The 22,485-nt window shown below is 46.0% G+C and overlaps 1 protein-coding gene across 2 annotated transcripts in view; it reads left to right on the top strand.

Annotated features, from left to right (window-relative positions):
• Positions 1-22,485, top strand: part of TBC1D22B (TBC1 domain family member 22B) — a 71,600-nt gene that overhangs the window by 16,157 nt on the left and 32,958 nt on the right. For both annotated transcript variants that reach the window (XM_006079831.4, XM_025270687.3), the window contains exons 3-8: positions 7,888-8,195; positions 10,453-10,632; positions 11,184-11,254; positions 12,617-12,745; positions 14,333-14,398; positions 19,151-19,265. In XM_006079831.4, the coding sequence (XP_006079893.1) occupies positions 7,888-8,195; positions 10,453-10,632; positions 11,184-11,254; positions 12,617-12,745; positions 14,333-14,398; positions 19,151-19,265 (869 nt within the window). The remainder of the gene's footprint in view (positions 1-7,887; positions 8,196-10,452; positions 10,633-11,183; positions 11,255-12,616; positions 12,746-14,332; positions 14,399-19,150; positions 19,266-22,485) is intronic.

Genomic DNA, 22,485 nt, shown 5'->3' with positions numbered 1-22,485 from the left:
TCAGTCACAATAAGTTTAAATGATGGGTCATCTTCTCACGTGTTCTAAGAACTTTGGCCTCTCTCTTTTTGCAGGTTTAATCTTAGAGACTTACCTCTAGGAAAGCTGTTGTTCATAGTGAGAGCTGAATGATTTAAGAGGTACAAGAGACCTCGATTTCATCCTTCGGGGGCCTGTGTCATAATAGCCACCCTGTCTTCCTTCATAGTCAGTGGGGAAGTAAAGAGAATATACATTAAAGTATTTTGAATACCTAGAAAAATACCTTACAAATATGCATTGTCAATATTTTAATATTCTTTTAATAACTTAACTGAATGTGTGCTGAACTTTTCTCTAATTCCACCAACCCATTCTTTTTTCAATTTGGCTAATATGTAGAAGGTATAGTCTTCTGAAATACTGTGAAGCATGACTGCTGTTCATTTCTGTAAAATGCAGTTTTGTTTTGTCTTTTTAATCAGAAATTGCCAGTGTAAGCTCTCTGAGGGCTGGGACTTTGTTTTGTTCACCAGTGTGCCTTAACACCTGCTTTTGTTCACCAATGTGCCTTAACACCCAGACAAGCAGAAAAGAAAATTCAGTAAATGTTACTATAAAATGTTTATTGTCCTTATTTTAGGTCCTAAGTTACTAAGTAAATATTTTTGGAAAGAAGGAATGAAATCCCTCCATTTACTTAGTAGATTCTTCTTTAATGTTTCTTAGTATGTATCTTGTATTAGATCTTCTCAAGGGGATACATGTTTTCTGTGCTATTTGCATAATATTTCCATTAAGTATGATGGGTTCTATTTCCCAGTTTTACTCACAGTGGACTGTCTGGTTTGTTGGCCAGTGGGGCAGGCGTTGTTAATTACCTACCCAGCCGCCTTCCCGGCCCCTGCTTCTTCCTTGCTCAAGACCATAGATTCATTCAGCTCTTGAACAGGCAACAGTGTACTTAGAGTAGGCATCTGGGTTAGTTTAAGCCTTTTATAATAATTCCTTGGTAATACCAGTGACTAATCTGTGATGGGCTCATCTCATTGGTTCTGGCCAGTGAGCTGTAAAAGAAAAGTCTGAAGGAGGGTTTTTAGCAGGATTTTCTTTTCCAATCAGTAAGAGATGATTTTGTGAAGAAAGCCACTTTCTGCCTCCACTCACATTTCCTACTTTTGCATGTGTTAATGTGAAAATAAGGTGCCAAAAACTGTTAACAGTTAACTTGTAACCTGAGGGAAAGACAAGAGAATTGCAGAGACACCAGCTCAGTACCCTGATGTCACAGTCTTTACAATTTAAGTGTCAGAGTTGAGTATTCTGTTCCTTTTAGCCAATTCTGTTCACAGCCAAGATTTGTCCGTGTTTGTAAGGCAGTGGGATGTACTATCCTGTTTTATGTTTGGTTCAGAGTCACCATACCTTGCCTGCACCTGTCATCAGCTGAGTTTTCCTTGAATCTGTATTTAGGATGGGTCTTAAAATATCACCATATCCCAAACTGCAAAGGCAAACTTTATACACTCTTGTTTTGCACCTGTTAACAATATAAAACCATGAGTGTTTCCATGGGTCATTCAGCAGAATTGCATTCATGTAACCAGTAGAAGTAGTTATTTAGCTCTGTGATTTGGGAGGAATATAATTGTCACCGAATACACTGCATCCCCTTTTTTGTGTGCGCACACGGTGGTTTGGTGTTAGCACTCTGCAGTAAGGGACAACACGTAGGTCTGCACTGGACCATTTTACAATTCCAGATTGTTACTATAAAACATTTATTGCCCTTATTTTAGTACCTTTGTTGGGACATTTTTATTACTTTCTCTGATACATGATTATCGTTCCACTTTAGGCCATTAATTACTGAGTGGTTAATCCTCATCACAGCAGAAGCCTTTACGTTGGATCTTCAATCATCTAAACTGCACAAGCACAACCAGTTATTCCCCGTCTGTGTATATTGACTTCCATTTGCCAAATTATTGCCATTAGTGATAATACTGCCTGCAATAATTTTTATTGCTCAGATAAAACTAGTCTTACCGCAGAGTGGCCCCATTGGCCACCTGGTGGTATGACAGGCTTCTAAATTTATTGTTTTCTGAATTGATATCCTACTTCTGAGTTAGAATCCTAGTTCACGCGAAGCCCCTCTAGTTATTGAAATGACTGGGTTTACCGAATTCCCCACTTGCTTACATCCCTTACCAGTGTCAAATAAATTTTTGTCATATTTCTGCTAAGTGAACAGCCATATCAGTAAAAACAGTATAGCATTAATGCAATCACAGAGTGAGTGACCTTTTGTTTCTTAACCCCTATAACCTGTAGCCACTCTTCTCCAAAATATCCTGTGGTTTATGTTACCATTTAACAAGCTATTAATCATCAAACAACAGAGTTTCTCTTAGTGGGTCAGTCATTATGTATTTGTGAGTTTTGAGTGTCACTTGCACTTCTTGAATCTCTTTTTATGCATCACTTACTAACTCCATGATCTTGGGCAAATTACTCAACCTTTCTGACCCTTAGATTCCTCATCCATGAAGTAGAAATGATAAGACTCCCCTCACAAAGTTGCTGTGAGGATTAAATGAGGTATCTGTGAAAGTGCTTTTTAAACTATAATGTGGCATACAGCTGTAAGGATGTGTTTGTATGAGGCCAGTTTGGTTGTAACTTTGGTGTATTTCTGTTTAAATAATTTTGGTTAAACTTGAAGCCACACTGTGGCATTATTGTGCCTTGGGTTAGTTATAGGTTAAGTTGGGACCATGTTAAAATGAGGCAGCCTGTATGCCAGAGGCATCCCCAGTTTGAATCACCTGGATTCACTTTTTACTGTGACTGCTGGGGTCAAAGGGAAAGAGAGACATTTCTCCTCCAAGAGCCACATCCCCAGATGTGGCTTCTTCCCTTTCTGGCTACCAGCACACACAGCCTGTTGGATGTAGAGGAGAGTCTCCCTACAGAGTTGGGGCTGCCAGCCACGGGCACGTGGAGATTATAGCTGTGGTGCAGTGTGCTCAGTTTGCTGGTGACTCCTCTTCCCAGGCTGCAGATCCTAGTCGTCCTCATCTCGATTCATCTTTTTAACCAGTTCTTCCAGGCAGGGTGGTTAGAAAGTACAGGTAGACCTGGATTTGGGCCCAGAGTTCCCTGCCTGCTCATGACCACAGGAAGCCTCAGTTTCCTCATCTGTCTATAGGAATAATAATAATAGTACCTCCATAGGCTAATGAATGAGCATTAGTAAGAAAAATGGGTATATATAAACAGTAGTACAGAGCCTGGCACCTGGTGAACAGCCAACAAATGTTAACTACCATGTATTAAGGGCTTCCCTGGTGGCTCAGTGGTAAAGAATCGGCCTGCCACACGGGTTTGATTCCTGGGTCAGGAAGATCCCCTGGAGAAGGAAATGGCAGCCCACTCCAGTATGCTTGCCTGGGAAATCCCACAGACAGAGGAGCCTGGCGGGCTACAGTCCACGGGGTCGCAAAAAGAGTTGGATACAACTTAGAGGCTAAACAACAACAGAGGAACCACGTATGTGTGAATTTACATGATTCCCTGTGGAGAACAATGTTAATAAACATAGGAAAGCGTCGAAGCCTTTAAACCTTGCCATCGTTGTTGCAGGGCTGTGTTCTTTCTGCTCCTCTGAGAGGTATCTCTTCACTGTCACGCTCCTCTCTTTTTGTTTGTTTTTGGCTGTGCCATGTGACTGGCAGGATCTTACTTCCCCAACTGGGAGTGAACCCGAGCCCCTGTAGTGGAAGCACAGCGTCCTAGCCCCTGGACCACTGAGGAATTCCCTCCTCTTTCATTCTTGAGAGCGGTCCTTACAACCTTATTCTGTCCTCAGACTCCTTCCCCTATAGGTGATGCCAACCCCTTCCTCCATGAAGGTCTCTTTCCTAAGGACAGAGCTGACTTCTTTAACTGGCTGATGACTGAGTTTGGGCTTTTGTGAGGTAGGTATCTCTAATTTCTAGCAGACTGTAAATGGGCAGCTTGGACTCTCTCGTGTCTTCTTACCACAGGGAAAGGCAGCCTTTCCTCCCTCTCTCCTCTCCATTGTGTTGGAATATTTCCTTCCAATGTCTATTTGCAAAGTGTTCATCTGAGTAATTCCAATTCTTATTCTAGTTTACTTACTTTGAACCTTCATCTGCTTCAAAAATATAATGAAATACTTTAAATGCATTAAACGGTTAAAGGAAAAAGATAACAAACACTCATGTACCCACCACTCAGCTAATTTACCTTCTTCACTTGTATAGAAAGCTCAGCATCTGTCAGAACCCAGTGCTCAGCGTGACCCATCTCTTGGTGCCGTGTTTTAATCCATTCCAGGGTCTCCCTATTGCTTTACCTAGTGTTAGACTAACCGTATCCAGTCAGTTCTTTGACTTGAATCAAAATCCAGCTTGATTTTGAGTCTCTTGATTCATGGTTTATTTAAAGGATTCTTTTTGGCCCATGAAGAGCAGCTTTTGGGATCTTAGTTCCCTAACAGAGATTAGACCTGGGCCCACAGCAGTGAACACGCCAAGTCCTAACCACTGGACCGCCAGGGAATTCCCTACAGAATTCTTTTTTTTTTTTTTTTTCAGATTTTATTCATTTATTTATTTATTAAATAACACCAAAACCTTTTGTATTGGGTATAGCCAGTTAACAATGCTGTGTTAGTTTCAGGTGAACAATGCAGGGACTCAGCCGTACATCCCTAAAGAATCCTTACGACTTCAAGAGGGTATTTAGGAAACATCAACCGGGAGAAAAACAAATAATAACCTTGGGCTCCCAAGCAGTTCACATCACTGTTGAATTTGTCATGCGCAGTTTTGAGGTTCACGTGGTCTCCAAGGAGGAAGACAACAGCCTCCTGTGCTTTTTTCCATTCTTTTTTGATGGCAGCTCTTTCTGACACATCTGCCTGTTTGTTCTTGACAGCGGACCCTCTGAGGTGAGTACTGCAGGCTGTGGATCTGGGTTCCCTTTCACAGAGGAGAAGCCGTCATAATGACAAGTCCAGAACATACAGCCTCAGTGGGTCTACAGAGGAGTAATTTGCCTCTGGGTGGATTTCTTGACGAGCAGATTTTTGTGCTGCATTTCCTCAGTTTTATTTTTATTTTCAGTAGGTTTAGAAGTACTCTTTCTTTGGGGATTGACGAGAGCCAACAAAACCACCTTTTCCAGTGATTAATAAAAATAATATGCTCATTGTAGAAAACATGAATAATTCAGAGAAGTATAAAAATTAAGTGTCAGCTATCATTCCAGAGCCCAGAGATAAGCAGTGTTAACATTTTTGATGTGTTTTCTTCCTGGTCTTTTCTGTGCACATACTTTTTAAGAAATATAGAGATCATAAAAAATACATAATTTTGGTTCAATTTTCACTTTATTGAGATGACTTTCTAGCGTTATTAAATAGCCTTCACGACATGATTTTCAGTGGCATCTGGTGGCTGAACAGTAGTATATTTTATCATTTGTAATTTCTAGATGTTTATGTTTGCAGTTTTTAACCAAAATGCATAATACCATTATAGACTGTTTCAGATCACCTTTGTTTGACTCTCTGATTCTTTTCCTTTTTTTTCAGACTTTAAACTTTTTATTTTGTATCGGAGTATAGCTGATTAACAATGTTGAGATAGTTTCAGGTGAACAGCAGAGGGACTCAGCCATTATATACATCTATCCATTCTCCTGCAAACCCCCGCTCCCATCCAGGCTGACGCGTAACTCTGAGCAGAGTTCCATGTGCTACACGATAGGTCCTCGTCTGATTATTTTCTTATGGTCAGAGATTATGAGTCATTTTAAGGCTGATGGCATGTGTATTGCTAGATTGTTTTCCGAAAAGTGGAACAATATACACCCTACCTGTGCTATTAGAGAGCTGGTCTCACTACACCTGGGTCAGCATGGAGAGGATACGTCTTTGAATCTTTGCTAATTTAGTGGGTGGAAAATGGTTTCTCGTTTCCATCACGTTTGAGCTGTTACATCGTGTAATCTCATGTTATCTCTTGCATCTCGTGTGATGCATTTTCCTTTTCTCTGTGAGGCCAGTGTTTGAAAATATGCCTGTCATATCTTACTCCTTTTTTGGTGTTAATAATAGGGTCATTCTGATGAGCTGTGTGAGTTACCAGTCTTTCTTTATCAATGCTAACAATAGTTATCTTTCAGAATGACTGTTGGACATATCTTGGGAGGTGTCATAGGTATTAGACCAGCCCCTAAAGGGAAGAATATCTCTTGGAAATTGGGGACTTCAGCTTTTCTGGCAGAGCCTCGTTTTTAGACTAGAGTTGCCCTACCTTGCTGAGGGAAATAGTGAGGCATTTTAATGAAGTCACATTCCAGTCCTCAGGTGTAAATTTACTTGAGGCTGTATTCTTTGATTCCCTACTTGAGGTATGAAGGATGTTAGATAAGACTCAGTTATAGAAACATCCCAACCACATAGTCCCCTGGAACCAGAATAAGGGCCACCAGACCTTAAGGGATTCACAGAAAGAAGAAAACTTCAGGGGGACTTCCTGGCGGCTCAGTGGTTAAGACTCCATGCTTCCAGTGCAGGGGGCGTGGGTTCAGTCCCTGGTTGGGAAACTAAGATCCTGCATGCCGCATGGTACAGCCAAAAAAAGAGGAAACGTTCAGGAAAGTTGGAATGGTCTACCTGACTCTTAGGACTAGGCTCTCTTTCCTCAACAAGTTAACTGAGTATTTCCCAAACTCAAGTCATGTACCGTCTTCACGACTTTTTTGCAATATTTTATACTATTATTTATTAAATGCACTTGAAAAAATAAACTTATGTACTCAATTAGATTTACTTTTAAAATAAATCTTACTAGTTCTGTAAGTGGAAAACCAGTATCATTTGCCCAAAATAGAAAATAACCTTAGAAATACAGTGAAACACAAAACAGTCTCATTAATTAAATTCTAAGCCAGATCCTCTTGCTTACAAAATGTTGAACCTGAAGCTGCCCTCACTTTGTTAAAAAATAATCCTAAAGACAGAGTGGCGTCAAACTCAGATCCCTCCTCAGGGGCAGCAGGACTTTAACAGAATAAAAAGAGAACAACTTGTTCATTTTGAAACTCAGTGTTTAATAATAATACACCTGGGCTACCTAAAATCATCTCCTGTTCTACCAGTAGTTAATGTCCTGCTCTAGAAGATATTTTAGGGTATGTTGCTGTAACAGATTAACTCTGAAATCTCAGTGGATTGACACAACAGATGCTTATTTCTCACTCGTGCTTCCAGACCAAGTGAGGGTAAAGTGGGTGTGGAAGGCAGGCTCTGCTCCACATAGTCACTCTGTCATCCAGGCTGAAGGAGGTGCCACCGCCTGGAGCCTCACCAGTTATCACAGCAGAACAAGGCTTACAGAGAACTCACACGTAGGACTTCCCTGATGGTTCATTGCACTTCCATTGCACGAGGCACAGGTTCGATCCTTGGCAGGGGAAGTTCTGCATGCCACATTGTTTGGCAAAAAAAAAAAAAAAAAAAAAAAAGGGAGAACTCACACTTGTTCCTTACACTTTGGCTCAGAAGGGACGGCCTCACTTCTCTCCTCAGCTCATTGGTCAGAACCAGTAGCCTCACCTAAGTGCAGGGGCTGGGACGTACAGAGGAGCATGTGGAATGTTTGGAGAGTGATGGTGTCTTTGTTTCATCTGGTACTGCAGCATAATGCTGGTCTAGACGCTTCTAGATAAGGAATGGATGTGGATATTTTTTATTTGAAGAGGGTAATGATTGTGTATGAGATAATTTGTAATACTGTTAATAATCTGTTAAGAGAAAGTGGTTGGATATGTCAGACTGTTCCTTGGTTAACAGTGTCTCCTTTCTTAAAGCTTCATTAAAGAACGGTCAAAAGTCAGCACGGTTCCTCTGAAAAATAAGAAGGCCTCCAGTTTCCACGAGTTTGCCCGGAACACCAGTGATGCTTGGGACATTGGTGATGACGAGGAAGAGGACTTTTCATCCCCTGCTTTCCAAACTCTGAACTCAAAAGTTGCTTTGGCAACCGCTGCCCAAGTGCTAGAAAACCACAGCAAGCTGAGGGTGAAACCAGAACGGTCCCAGTCAACGACATCTGATGTACCTGCCAGCTACAAGGTCATAAAGTCCAGCAGTGACGCCCAGCTGTCCAGAAATTCCAGTAAGTCCATCCAGCTCCCCGCCATAGGCTCAGCCTTTTCAGCAGAGCGCACTTTAAATAAAAACAGGTTCTGGGGGGGCATCCCTTGGATCGTCCACTGGATAATAAATAAGTGAGCTGGAGCCTGAGGGTCCTCAGAGGGCCTCACTGGTCAGGAGCTATGCTCGATCCTCCCGCCTGGATGGCTGCCTGGCCCTGGGACCTGGGGCTTCACTTCTGATACCCCCGTGTTGCCTGCCCTTCTCTCCTTCCTTTCCCTGTGCTGGGGTCCAGAACGCTTATGGTGTGGTTGCTTCACATTTCTTTGGACCTGGTCAGGTTGAAGTGTGTTGACGAAATGTAGTTGAAGTTGTTAGTGGCTGAATTTCAAGCATGTTTGGTATCGTTCCTCCGTTCTGGGGAAGAGCCCCTAGCAGCAAGTCGTCTCTCTGCTCTTCCTCAGGAGCAGAGTCCCTGTGTCACAGCTCCCTGCCTGCCAGGTTTGGGTGGGGCGGGAGGAGATCCCACCTTCTTTTCAGGAAACTGGCACCAGTAACCGGTTGAGATGATGGTGGTTTTATGAGATGCTTGGAGACACCTCAGTGTACTCTTTTTAGTATCCATTGCTATGTCTAATGTTGTCCTAAAGCGTTTTATGGGAGTCAGTCGTTCTGAGCTGGAGGGGGAAGTGCCCTTGTGCTGGTGAGAGTTAAAACAGCTGACTGTGGTAAAGGGTGAAAAGGAAGTGGAATGTCAGAGCCCTGGTGCGTGTCCTGGCTCCTGTTCTCGGAGAACAACTTTTACAGTTTCAGACAAGGATGTGCTCCAGAAATGAGGCTGTAAGGCCTGGAAAATCATTCCACCGTCACTTTACATCTCTGATTTGGGCCCCAGTGATGCACCCAGACAGGCATTCAGTGCCAAGTGACCACAGCTCCTGGCTGAGGAAAGTGTCTTCACATGAGACCGAGGGTCTCCAGAGGGTCCCACTGTGAGGGAAGGCCCCACCACGATCCCTGACTAGCTACCCTTGTGCAGCCAGGACCACCCAGAGCACTCCCGTTACAGGGTTCCCTCCTGTGAATGTCGGTCAGCCAGTCACTGATAACCGGAAGCGGCCTTCAGTCTCAGCTCTGTAGCGTGTGGTCTGCATTTTCTCAGCCCTATGTCGCACTAGGCATCCAGACCAAGCACCCTGTGGCCGTTGAATCTGTAAACCTCCTAGTGCTGGTTGATGAGGATTCCCTGTTTAATTCTTGTTGTGCTGACTACTTGTTAAGGCCCAAAATATGTAAAGAATGTGAAACAGTCATGAAAGGATGGTCAGAATTTAAAACTGAGTTTTGTTTGGGGGAGTAAAATAAATAAGGGTTTTGGCGTCAGACAGACCCAAGATAACTCAGCTCTCCCTTGCAAATTACTTAACCTCTCTGAGCTATAGTTCCCTCAAAATTGTGATAGATTCCTGCTGTAGTATGTTGTAAGGGTCAAATGAGAGGACGTAGGTAACTGTGACCAGCTCAGTGCCTTAGTGAGCAGTCAGTGAATGTTAGCACTCTCCTGCTCACTTCTCCTAGCCACCATCTTGTTCAGAAGTGTCTAGAACCAGACATAGAGTTCAGCTTGAGTCCATGTGCCTGTTATTTCAGTCATATCCCGGCAGAACTAAAAGCGAGTTCATTTTGGTGAGAAATGTCGAAGCACAGAGGACCCGCCTTAGGTCAGAGCCTCTCACGTGTGAGCCAAAAACAGGTGAGAGTTGTGCGAGGGGTGCTGACCCTCTTAGCCCTCGGGGCAGCCGGCTGGGGCCTGGGGCTTTGGGAGAGCAGCCATCACCTTTTTTTTCGTGATGTGCTTTTACAGTGTCATTTTCCATGTGCTCTGAGACGAGGAAAGGGAAGGCAAATACTGCCTTTGACTACGTTGCCCCACCCCCCCTTCCCAAACTCACTATTAGACACCCAAGAAAAGTTCCAGGTTGGGATAAAAAGAAAACAATAGATTTTTCCCATGAAGTCACAAAAAATTTGTCAGATTTGCTGCAGTAGCTGGAGTCTCTGCGCAGAAGGTGCCTTGGTATGTATGATAAACATGCAGCCCTTCCCCGGAGCGAACGGAGGGCGGCTGGGTTTCCACCCACTGGCTGGTGGCCCTGCCCTGGGCGACCTGGCAGCCGAAGCTCTGGAGGAGCCCCGTGCCCAGCAGTCAGGTCTAAGGTGTCTCTGGATCTGTGCTTGTCACACAGCCTGTCCTCTTTCTCTTGCAAACGACCCCTCAGGTGACTCATGCCTGAGGAACCCGCTCCACAAACAGCAGTCACTCCCTCTCCGACCCGTCATCCCGCTCGTCGCCCGCATCTCAGACCAGAACGCTTCTGGGGCGCCCCCGATGACTGTCCGGGAGAAAACCCGCCTGGAAAAGTTCCGTCAGCTTCTCTCCAGCCACAACACCGACCTGGGTGAGTCACCCCCGCCCCGCCCCTGTGAGCCCTGGGCAAACTCGGACCTCTCGGTGACTGGAATTCTCAGAGACCCGGAAGCTATTGCTCTTTATTCTTCCTTCTTTTACTTTTCCAGCATCTCCTGATCTGGTGCCCATTGAAGTGACACGCAGGTATCGCAGTCAGAAATACGTTAACTAGAAATCAGGGGCCAAACTAGACGGGACTGGACTCCGTGGCCTGTAGAGCCTAGCGCACCCATTCTGGCTTCGGTCTCCTCTGCCTCCAGGCGATTCCTCCTGAAATCCACACTTCTGGTCTTCCTCCTCCCTCTAACTCTAATCTCTGAGCTGACTGGATCACTGCTGCAGAGCTCTGACCTTGGCTGCTCAGGGCTGTTGTTTTGGGCTTTTCACCCGCGCTTGTCGGTAGCTGGCGGCGGTGGTGGCAGTGGCGATGGCGGTCATCCTCCTGAAACGCTGGGGGGGCACCAGGCAGCGCTGGCTGAGGCTCGTTTCAGGGCACCCACGGGAAAGGCTAAGTCCAACCACACCTTCATCTCTTTGCAGATGAACTGAGGAAGTGTAGCTGGCCGGGGGTTCCCAGGGAGGTTCGGCCTGTAACCTGGAGACTCCTGTCGGTGAGTTCTGCGCGCTGGGTAGAGAAGTGCAAGCCTCACAAGGCGCCCCCCGCCTGCGGTGGCTGGTCTGGGCGCCTCAGTCTTGCCCCGTAGACTTCTCTGGTCCTACCCGATATGGGACTGAAGTCCTGTCTCTGCATAAAGAATCACATCCTCGAGAGTTTGTTCCCACTCGTGTGGAAGAGCTTAGGTTTGTGTGGATAGTCCCGATCGCACCTTCTCAGCACTGAGGAGGAGTACAGTGAGGCTGGGTGAGCCAGCTGTCCTGTGGGCAGGTCCCACTTTCCCTGTGCTTCCCTCCTTTCTCAGTGGGAATGACTAAGGGGGTTGAAACCCACTTCCCAACCGTGAAGAGTTGATAAATGGGCCTCCCTCAGAAGCCTGCACTCATCCCACGCTCACTAAGTCATGGAGCCCTGTGCCAGCCGCTGTGGTAGGAACACTTTGATCTCCTGAGCCCATAAAATCCATTCATTCATAAGGATTTATTGAGGGCAAGCTGTTTACCGGGCACGATGCCAGGTGCTGTGAGGATGCACAGAGGTGGGCCCGGCACAGCTCCGGCTCACCAGGCACTTGCTCGCTCTGTGGACGTGTCCCTTCCCTGCCTGCGAGAGGACAACTCTTGCTCCTAATCGGCCCCCACCCCCGACTCTCGTAGCCGTGGAGTCACTGCCCCTGCTCCTTCTAAGAAGTCCAAATGCTATTAGAAGTAGCTGCAGTGAGAATGGAAGGGGAACAAGAGATGTCAGAATTGAGAGTGGGATCTAGATCAGGGGTGGCCCGGAGCTGGGGCCAGGAGCGAGGGGCTGCTGCCAGAAGTTCTATGTGTGGACGTTCAGCTGCTGGGTCACAGATTCCATTCAGCCTCCTAAGTTGGTAATTCTCAACATTACTGCGGGAAAGAATTACGTAACTAGCACAGGCTCACACGGCTCGCCACTGAGATGCGCCGTGGAGGCGGCCACCTCTCCGTGACCCTGGGAAGGATTGCCTCGCACACACGCAGCCCCAGGAGTCCTGACTTGGATCCAGTTCCCTCCCACTGACCTACATTTGCTGCTCTACTGTGCCAAGCCCAGAGCTCTGCAGTGCTCCCCAGCAGGACCCACGCCCAGCGTTGCAGGAGTACATAACCCCGAGAAACCCGGCTGGGCTTCATCTGCCCACATGTGCATCTCATTGAATGAGGACAGGGCAAACCCTGGGTGGCCAAAACCAAAAAGGGATTTACCCTTGTCCTCTTGGCAGCTTTCTTTCCCTTCCTTTGAAAGTTTCAAAGCCACTGTTCAGGCTAAAATAAAAGTTAAGGATGCATCCAGCCAGTGCCTGTCCCCATCTGACAAGCGGTCCTGTCTACAGGGTTATCTCCCAGCAAACACTGAGAGGAGGAAGTTGACCTTGCAGCGGAAGCGGGAGGAGTATTTTGGCTTCATTGAACAGTATTATGACTCTCGAAATGAGGAACATCACCAGGATACCTACAGACAGGTACGTCATCACCTGCTGCCCTTTTGCCCACTAGTCATAATCTTCAGGTGCAGCTCCTAAAAGTGCTCTCGGGGTACAGGTTTGCCAAGTCTTCAGGCTACAGTGGTTAGGAATTAAATTTATTCCCAGAACTACATCCTCTCTTTCTAATTCAGTAGCTCTGATTTTAGCCTGTTTTTTTTTTTTTTTTTGGACTGTGCTATACGGCATGTGAGATCTTAGTCCCCCAACCAGGGATCAAACCCATGCAGCAGAAGCATGGCGTCTTAACCATTGGACCACCACAGAAGTCCCTAGACATTTTCAATAGATAGATTTTGGGGAGTCCCTGGTCAGTAGCAGTGCTTCTTGGACTTGAATATGCATAGAAACGGCCTAGGATTTTGATAAAATTCTGACTCGGGGTTATGGTAAAATGCAGATTCTTGTTCGGGAGATCTGGGGTGAGCCCTTGGCTTCCAGTGAGCTCCCAGGCGATGCCAGCCATGCTGGTCCACAGACGCCCTTGCGAATAGTCGGGTGGTGGGACACAAGGTGAAGCATGAGTCCGCTCAGTGAGTCCACCCCTCTGGCCTGTGACATCAGTGTGTCCTTCTGAGAGCTGCAGTGTCTCTTTGGCTTGTGTGTCTGTCTGTTGGAGCCATAGCCATCAGCAGCCTTAGCCGGGAGAGCCCTACCACCGCCCATAGCAGTCCACACCACCTGTGGAAAGGTGGAAGGTGTGAAAAGGAGCCTGATGGTTGCAGAGGGGAAGATCCTGGGTGCGTGCAGCTGTCTACAACATGCCCCAAGAGCAGAAGTAGCCTCAGCTGCTGCTGAGACAGTCCTTAGGGCTGTTGCTGTCGTTTAGTCCCTCAGTCACGTCCCCGACTCTTCACGACCCCATGGACTGTAGCCCAACTGGCTCCTCTGTCCATGGGATTTTCTAGGCGAGGATACTGGAGTGAGTTGCCATCTCCTTCTCCAGGAGATCTTCCCAACCTAGGAATTGAATTCACGTCTCCTGCATTGGCAGGCAGGTTCTTTAGCCACTGAGCCACCAGGGAAGCCTTGTGGGTTATTAGACATCGGTAAATCCCAAGGCCAAAACCAGTCATTGTGACATCTTTGGTAACAGAAACCAGAACTCTCAGTGCCAGGCATTCAACACCAGCTCCCTCTGGTTCCCTCTCCTGGTACAGTTTTGGAGCTTTCCAAGCTCTTTTAGTTCTTACGGACTGTTGAGGATTAAGAATCTGAAAGAGGCATACACATTTTGATCCTACCTGTTAAATTTAAGTACAGGCCCAGAGTAAAACAGATGGCAGACAATAGGGAAAAGCAGCTGGTTCTGCTAAGTTGTGAAGCCTGTTGCTGTTTGGTGTTAAGTGGTTTGTTCGGGGAGGTTTCATTACTGTTCAGTTAGCTGTTGCTGTCATGGGAATGTATTCCACATGGACAGGTAGGTTTCTAAAGCCTTCTAAAGTTCTTTCTAAAGAAAATTTGACTCTCATTCTTACTCCCTTTGATTCCCAGATCCTAAGAAAATAACTTCTCAAAAGAACAAACTGGCATTTGTGTTTTTGGATAATGGCTTCTCTTTTTCAGATTCACATTGACATTCCAAGGACAAATCCTCTCATTCCATTGTTCCAGCAGCCTCTTGTACAGGAGGTGAGAGAATTGCTTAACACTGTTGGCCCTCCCCCAACCCCCACACACCTCTGCAGCACTGTCCGTGTGGGTGAGTGCTTGCCCCCGCCTCCAACCTCGGGCAGGTTTATGGCTAATCATGATGGTACCTTGGGTTCACAGATGGAGCTTTGGTTTTTCAGAGCACTTTCTTGTGGGTTCTCATTCGATCCTCGTAACAAACCTGTGGGTTGAGTAGCGCTTTGAGAGGTTAAGGGACTTGCCCAGACTCAGAGTCCACCTGGTGACCGAATGAAGACTGGAAGCTGCTAGAATTCCTAGTCCTGTGTTTGCTGTACTTGATAAAGCTGGGAGTAGTGATTTGTGTGTGTGTGTGGTAACAATACATGACATAAAATTTACTGTTGTAACCATTTATAAGCATATAGTTCAGTGGCATTAAGTACATTCATATTGTTGTTCAGTCATCACCATCATTAATCTCTACAACACTTTTTCATTTTCCCAAACTGAAGCTATGTACCCATGATGCAATAATTTTCCATTCCCAGCAGCTGCCATTCTACTTCCTGTGTCTATGAGTTTGAATATTCTCAGTTCAGTTCAGTTCAGTCGCTCAGTCGTGTCCAACTCTTTGTGACCCCATGAATCACAGCATGCCAGGCCTCCCTGTCCATCACCATCTCCCAGAGTTCACTCAAACTCATGTCCATCGAGTCGGTGATGCCATCCAGCCATCTCATCCTCTGGCGTCCCCTTCTCCTCCTGCCCCCAATCCCTCCCAGCATCACAGTCTTTTCCAATGAGTCAACTCTTCACATGAGGTGGCCAAAGTACTGGAGTTTCAGCTTTAGCATCATTCCTTCCAAAGAACACCCAGGGCTGATCTCCTTTAGAATGGACTGGTTGGATCTCCTTGCAGTCCAAGGGATTCTCAAGAGTCTTCTCCAACACTGCAGTTCAAAAGCATCAATTCTTCGGCACTCAGCTTTCTTCACAGTTCAACTCTCACATCCATACATGACCACTGGAAAAACCATAGCCTTGACTAGACGGACCTTTGTTGGCAAAGTAATGTCTCTGTTTTTGAATATGCTATCTAGGTTGGTCATAATTTTTCTCCCAAGGAGTAAGCATCTTTTAATTTCATGGCTGCAGTCACCATCTGTAGTGATTTTGGAGCCCAAAAAAATAAAGTCTGACAGTGTTTCCACTGTTTCCCCATCTGTTTCCCATGAAGTGATGGGACCATATGCCATGATCTTCGTTTTCTGAATGTTGAGCTTTAAGCCAACTTTTTCCACTCTCCTCTTTAACTTTCATCAAGAGGCTCTTTAGTTCCTCTTCACTTTCTGCCATAAAGGTGGTGTCATCTGCGTATCTGAGGTTATTGATATTTCTCCCGGCAATCTTGATTCCAGCTTGTGCTTCTTCCAGCCCAGCATTTCTCATGATGTACTCTGCATAGAAGTTAAATAAGCAGGGTGACAATATATAGCCTTGACGTACTCCTTTTCCTATTTGGAACCAGTCTGTTGTTCCATGTCTAGTTCTAACTGTTGCTTCCTGACCTGCATATAGGTTTCTCAAGAGGCAGGTCAGGTGGTCTGGTATTCCCATCTCTTTCAGAATTTTCCACAGTTTATTGTGATCCACACAGTCAAAGGCTTTGGCATAGTCAATAAAGCAGAAATAGATGTTTTTCTGACTATTCTAGGTATGTCAAATAAATGGCATCACACAGTAATTGTCCCTTTGTGACTGGCTTATTTCACTTAGCATAATACCTTCGAGGTTCGTTCATGTTGTCATAATTTCCTTCCTTTTGAAAACGAACTTCTATTCCATTATGTGTGTGTGAGACACTGTTGGTCTGCTGTTTGTCAGCAGCCACTGGGGTTGCTTCCACCTTTTGGGTATAGTGAGCCGTGCTGCTGTGAATGCGGGTGTGCAAGTATCTGAGTCCCTATTTTAAGTTCTTTTCAGGTACATACCCAGAAGTCAAATTAGTAGTGATATGTTGAGACCTAACAGTTTAGCAGTTAGCAAAGCACTTGAAAGGTTTCAGTGGGACTATTATGTTTTGACCAAGCAAGAAGTATAAACTCCTCAAGATGAAGGATTTCCTTTACAACTTAATAGTAGCTAGGACTCTGGGTGGAAGTGCTTTTCGAATTATGTTTTCACTCATCCTCATAGTAAAGAATGTGATTTTAAATGCTCAAAATAATTTCTTTTTGACTTTATATTCACAATTCTGTTTAAATATAGATGTATCTAATGACGGGATCCCTCATAACTTAGCAGTAGCGTAAAGAAGGTTTTGAGGGTCATGCTGTTGTTTTGCCTGTAAAAATCAGCTTAAAGGGAGGTAAAAACCCACTCAGGGTATCTTTGTGTCTCCCTTTCAGTTTCCCTTGGCTCAGCCCTACTTATTCCTCATTTTAACTTGAAGATGTTCAGATCTTTCACCTGTGCATGCTTCCTTTAAATTCAGAGATAGGGCAAAGTACTTCGTTTAAAAGGATTCTCCAGGCAGTGGAACCGGCATACAGAGAAAGAAACTCAAACTGCGATCTTTCCAGTTTTCCTTGAATCACCTTTCCATCTAGGAGATTATAGTCATCATAAACAGAATAAATTGCCAACCAGGGAGCAGAGAATTAAGTAACACTGAATATTGAGAGACTTGCTTTACAAACCTGAAAGATACTTGAGAAGAGTGAGAATTACCCACACTAGTAGCAGAGGCATCTCAGAGGTAGAGAGGCTTGTCCCAGACTTTTTCTGTAGTGAAGACTCCATGGTCTCCCCAGGTCACCGGGCGTGGTGCTCTTCCATTTCCATCTCTTTGGCATTTCCACTTGCATGGCGTGAGTATGTCTGCTTGTCCCATCCTTACTAGAGAGGGATTACTGCAGGTCTCCTGCTTCTGAATGGCTAGCTTCCCTGCCCTTACTCACCAGGGATGTGTGTATTTACGAGGAACTGATAGTTTGAAATAGAAGCGCTGATAAGTCCTTCAGAAGGGCTGACCTGGAGGAGCTTCTGATAGAGACGTCCAGTCAGACACAGGCCACTGGAGGTGTGAGGAGACAGAGTGGGCAGGGAACTCTTGAGAGCTTCCTGAACATGGTGGGTCTAGCTTGAGCCCTAGTTTCAAGGGAGGGAGGAGGGCGTTTAGCAGCAGAGGAAAGAATGTCAGAGGGGCCCCACTGGAATGTTGGGCCTGACTCAGATGAGGATGCCACGCCCTTCCCCTCAGCCCCAGGGAGCAAGCAGGCCCCTCTAGGGGAGGCAGAGAGGCCAGCTCCTTCCAGACAGGGCCGTGCTCACACTGCCTGCTAGCACAGGGGTGTTGATGATGGGAGTCTTTGTCGGCTGGCTTGGCCAGCTAGAAGGCAGACTCAGCACGGGATTTGGGCTGGGAAACATCCTTTGTTGTGTCGCTAGATTCTCCACGTTTCTCCTACACTAGCTAATCAACTCCAAAACCATACAACCATCTCTTTTTCACTTTTCTCCTTGGGAAGTTTTTGCTCCCTCGCTCCTGACCTCCGGGAGGCCTCTTCAGTCTGCCCGTAGAGCTGACTGATGGGGCTCCGCAGAGTACAGGTGTGGTGGAGGCCCCCGCATTTCCTGTCCCCGCTGCACGTGGTCATTGTCACCTCTGTCATCCCTCTGGTGTGCTCCAGAGACAGGAGACAGTCCAGTTAGAGCCAGTCTGAGGGATGTGTTGGGCCCAGGAGCTGTGGTCAGCAGGCTGAAGCCAGGACGGGTGCCAGCAGGCTGAGAGGAAACAGGAAGCCCTTAGCGTCTAGTGAAAGCGGACAGGAGGGTAAGAGAAAGGAACGGTCGGGACTCTGTAAAGGGATCCTAAGGGTCTTTTCTTTCTCTCCAGACTAAGCCTCTGGCCTCTTGTGGCTAATATCCTTAACCCCAGAGGCTTTCCCAGCTGTAGGATTTGGTTCATTTGACTTCCTATCCCCAGCGAACGTCCAGGTTGCATCCTGATATGTGAGACGACCTCCTGCATGTATTATTGTCTGTCACTGGTTCCTAGTCAGGCTGGGTTAGAAGTAAATCCAGATCTAGATTTCTTTCCGTCTCAGCAGGGAGAAAGAAGAGTGTGGTAGAGAAGAGATTTCCTCTCTATGTACTGTAATGAGCAAAAGAGATTTGGAAAATGTATCAGAACTTAGATATTCCGATATCTTGCTCCTGGAAATAGAGAAACAGCATCTACAAATGAGCACGGTGGCCTGAATTAATGACATCCATAGCAACCCTTTCCCTAAGCCACCCATGTCACTCTCCTTTCTGTTTCCCAAATTTATATCACGATGACTAAATACTATAAAGAGAAGTAAAGGGCAAGAAGTACCTGTTGTTGTTTTTTAGTTGCTAAGTCATATCTGACTCTTTAGCAACCCCATGGACTATAGCCTCGCAGGCTCCTCTGCCCATGGGATTTCCCAGGCAAGAATACTGGAGTGGGTTGCCATTCCCTTCTCCAGGGGATCTTCCCGACCCAGGGATCAAACCTGGATTTCCTGCATTGGTGGATGGATTCTTTACCAATCCTTGTTTAAAAGCAATTTGTATCTTCAAAACTTTCTGTATTTACAGACTTCCTTTGTCCCACAGTAATTTTTAAATTTTTCCTACAAATTCTGCGGCAGTGCTGAGTTAAATTGTGAGGGCGGTAAACGGAGGGAGGGAGAGTATCCCCGTGATTTAATGTCCTGACATCTTTCTTTCTCATTTTCCTAGATCTTCGAAAGAATTCTATTTATTTGGGCCATCCGACACCCTGCCAGTGGGTATGTCCAGGGAATTAATGACCTGGTCACTCCGTTCTTTGTCGTCTTCCTCTCAGAATATGTGGGTAAGAAGCATGAGTACCAAGTTGAGCAAGCTATTGCTCTTTTTTTATCCGTGGTCTATTTGTTTTTCCCAAGAGTGCAGCCAGTGGGCACATCTTGCTAAAAAAAGAGATAGTGGCTTTAAAATACACAGCTGAACCTGTTTTAACAGCAACAGCAGCCTGGAATTTCTCTCTCGAGATGGTCACAGATCTCACCTAAAAGACCTGCTTTGCCACAAGAATGGCCAAGTTGACATATTTATGTTCCACCATAAACAGATGGTTTGATGCTTTATCTGAGGTTCTTTTAGGATTATTTTGAACTTGGCTGTAACACAGGCCCTCATCTGTGAAAGCTGGAATTTCAGATTATACATCAGGCCTCCGTGCTTTAGTTCTCATGCTGTATCTTAGAGCAGGGTATGGGCCTGCAGAGGAGGCAGGGTGGTGCCAGGTTCCAGCTCACGTGGGAGGTGATGAAATGGGCCAAGGAGAGCTCCAGGACCTTGGTTTCTCCCACTTCCTTCTTCACCCCTTACCTCACTGGGTTCTTGTCACTTTTTTTTTTTTTTTAAGGAAGATGGTTCTTTTTAAAAAGTTCATTAATTTATGGCTGCACCGGGCCTGCATTGCTGCTTGTGAGCTTTCTCTCATTGCAGCGAGTGGGGGCTACTGTCCAGTTGCGCTGCAGAGGCTTCTCACTTCAGAAGCTTGTGTTGTTGCAGAGCATGGGCTCTCGAGCGCGAGGGGCTTCAGTAGTTGTGGCGTGTGGACTCAGCATGCGGCTCGTGGGCTCTAGAGCGCAGGCTCAGCAGTTGTGGCTCATGGGCTGAGTTGCCCCACGGCACGTGGAATCTTCCTGGACCAGGAATCAAATGCACGTCCCCTCCAGTGGCAGGCAGATTCTTAACCGCTGGACCATCAAGGAAGTCCCTGGCAGTTAGGTTTTCTTACAGTGCCAGCCACACTACTCAGGCCAGGCCTGAATCAGGCAGTCTCAAAAGGCATTGAGGATTCTCTGCTTCTCCTGTTGGTTCCCTTAATCTCTTGTTGTTTTGAAGAAAGTTTTCAATTTTGTCTCAGGTTCAAAGGATTTGTTAACAAAAGAAGCCACTCGTTATATTCAAATAAACAATATCAGTATTTATTAGGCTTCCCTGGTAGCTCAGCTGGTAAAGAATCTGCCTGCAATGCAGGAGACCCTGGTTTGATTCCTGGGTTGGGAAGATCCCCTGGAGAAGGGTTAGGCTACCTACACCAGTATTCTTGGGCTTCCCTGGTGTTTCAGCTGGTAAAGAATCCGCCTGCAATGAGGGAGGCCTGGGTTCAATCCCTGGGTTGGGAAGATCCCCTAGAGAAGGGAACGGTTACCCACTCCAGTATTCTGGCCTGGAGAATTCCATGAACTGTATAGTCCATGAGGTTGCAAAGAGTCGGACATGACTGAGTGCCTTTCACTTTCAATATTTATTAGAGAATTATGTCACTTACTTTCAATATTCTAACATTAAAAGAAAAGAGAAATAGAAACAGCAGAGGATACATTATCAAATTGGGTTTTGACCAACATCCATAAACTCAAACAGCCCTGGAAGTCCTGTGTCACAGCACATCTGCAGTCCCAGTTGGGCAAAGGTCCAGGCAGCATATCCCCTCCATGGTGAGACTTCAAAAATTGCAGTTCTGGGTTCCGCTTATAATCCCAGGATGCAAACTGATATCATCAATCTGTGAACAAATTGCAGCTCTTATTTCATTTTAATGCTGTTTGTTTTGTCATGTAAAACTTGGAATGTCATTAAACCTGGGGCTTGGTTGGCCAGACCCCTTCCATGGGCTCAACAGTCTCAAGATTCAGCCCCTATCTTATCTCTGGTGCTGCCAGGCTTGCACTCACAGCAAGCAGTCAGGGCTGTGTCCAGGCAGGATAGACACAAGGTCAGAGGCCTGCTCTGCTTTGTCTCTGAAGCCAAACAGGACTGTTTAACTTCCCTAACACTTGTGCTTCGAGAGTCACAGGAAAACCCATCTGTCATATGGCCTGATGTTTTTGTTCTCTTAGTCGGTCAAAGAGAAGTTCATGTGGGAATCAGAATGTGGGAAAGGATGTTAGGAAACTATCTGTCTCCTCTGCCCCTTTTCTTGCCTCATTAGTGGCAGGGCTGGGACTAGAACCCTTCTCTTCAGGCCCTGGGGGTGGTAGGTAATGAGATGATGCCATCGCAGAGGGTAGGTCAGTCATGAGAAGGGGGCTGGCGTGGAGCCCCTTGGAGTGGGGGGCATGAGAGATGTCTCACTTGATCCTTCCCTGGCAGGTTTTCCGGTGGGACCAAAGGGATGGTGTTTTGGTCTTTCATGAGGCAGCTTTTTTTTTTTTTTTTAATGACTCGAAAAGGAAGGCAACCAAAGGATGTCATTCCTTGTTTCCCTTAAGTGACAGCAACCAGGGCAGAACTGGGAGTAAGGGTGGAAAGTCACACTCTTGTCCACACTGTTAAGTGACCCTAAGCAAAAGCATATAAATAAAGCTTTTGCTGGAGAACTTTTATTTTCCCCTCTTATCAATTGATCAGTTTTTGCAAGTGCCTTCATTCTGTGTGTTTAACTTAATTATAAAGAGCAGTGCAGCTGATGCTTTGGGATTTGATTCTTGCAGGAGTTCTTTTCTGAAATGGTATTAAAGGATGAGCCTTGTCGTCATTGTTTAGTTGCCAAGTCATGTCCGGACTCCTTTGTGACCCCATGGATTGTAGCTCACCAGTCTCTTCTGTCCATGGGATTTTCTACTGGAGTGGGTTGCCATTTCCTTCTCCAGGGGATCTTCCCGACCCAGCAATTGAACCCAGGTCTCCTGCATTGGCGGATGGAGTCTTTACCACTGAACCAGCAGGGGAGCCCAAGGTTGAGCTCAGGAAGATATTATTAATCCATTCATTAATCTGCATTTGAGGTCTAAGTGCTGGCATGCAGCCAGTTATTATGCCAGTTTAGGAAATCCTCAGCAGCTGCGGTTCTAGTTGGCTGTTAATTGTCTTGTGAGCTGTCATTTGTTCTTTTCGTCCCCGATTCTCCTCCACCTTCTATAGGCACCCATCCCATTACTACCCTAACGCCGTCAGCCCCACCGTGCACTGCGCCTTTCTCTGATCGATATGACTGCATTCTGATCTGGGTGTTTGCTTTGTCAGCCCCACCTGCTGACTATTGCTCGCCCACAGCATTTACACAGCACAGTGTGGGC

Source organism: Bubalus bubalis, chromosome 2, assembly GCF_019923935.1.
Source record: "Bubalus bubalis isolate 160015118507 breed Murrah chromosome 2, NDDB_SH_1, whole genome shotgun sequence".
In the NCBI taxonomy this organism is placed as follows: Eukaryota; Metazoa; Chordata; class Mammalia; order Artiodactyla; family Bovidae; genus Bubalus; species Bubalus bubalis.
The sequence above is the reverse complement of the archived record's forward strand: the minus strand, read 5'-3'. Positions and strand labels throughout refer to the sequence as shown.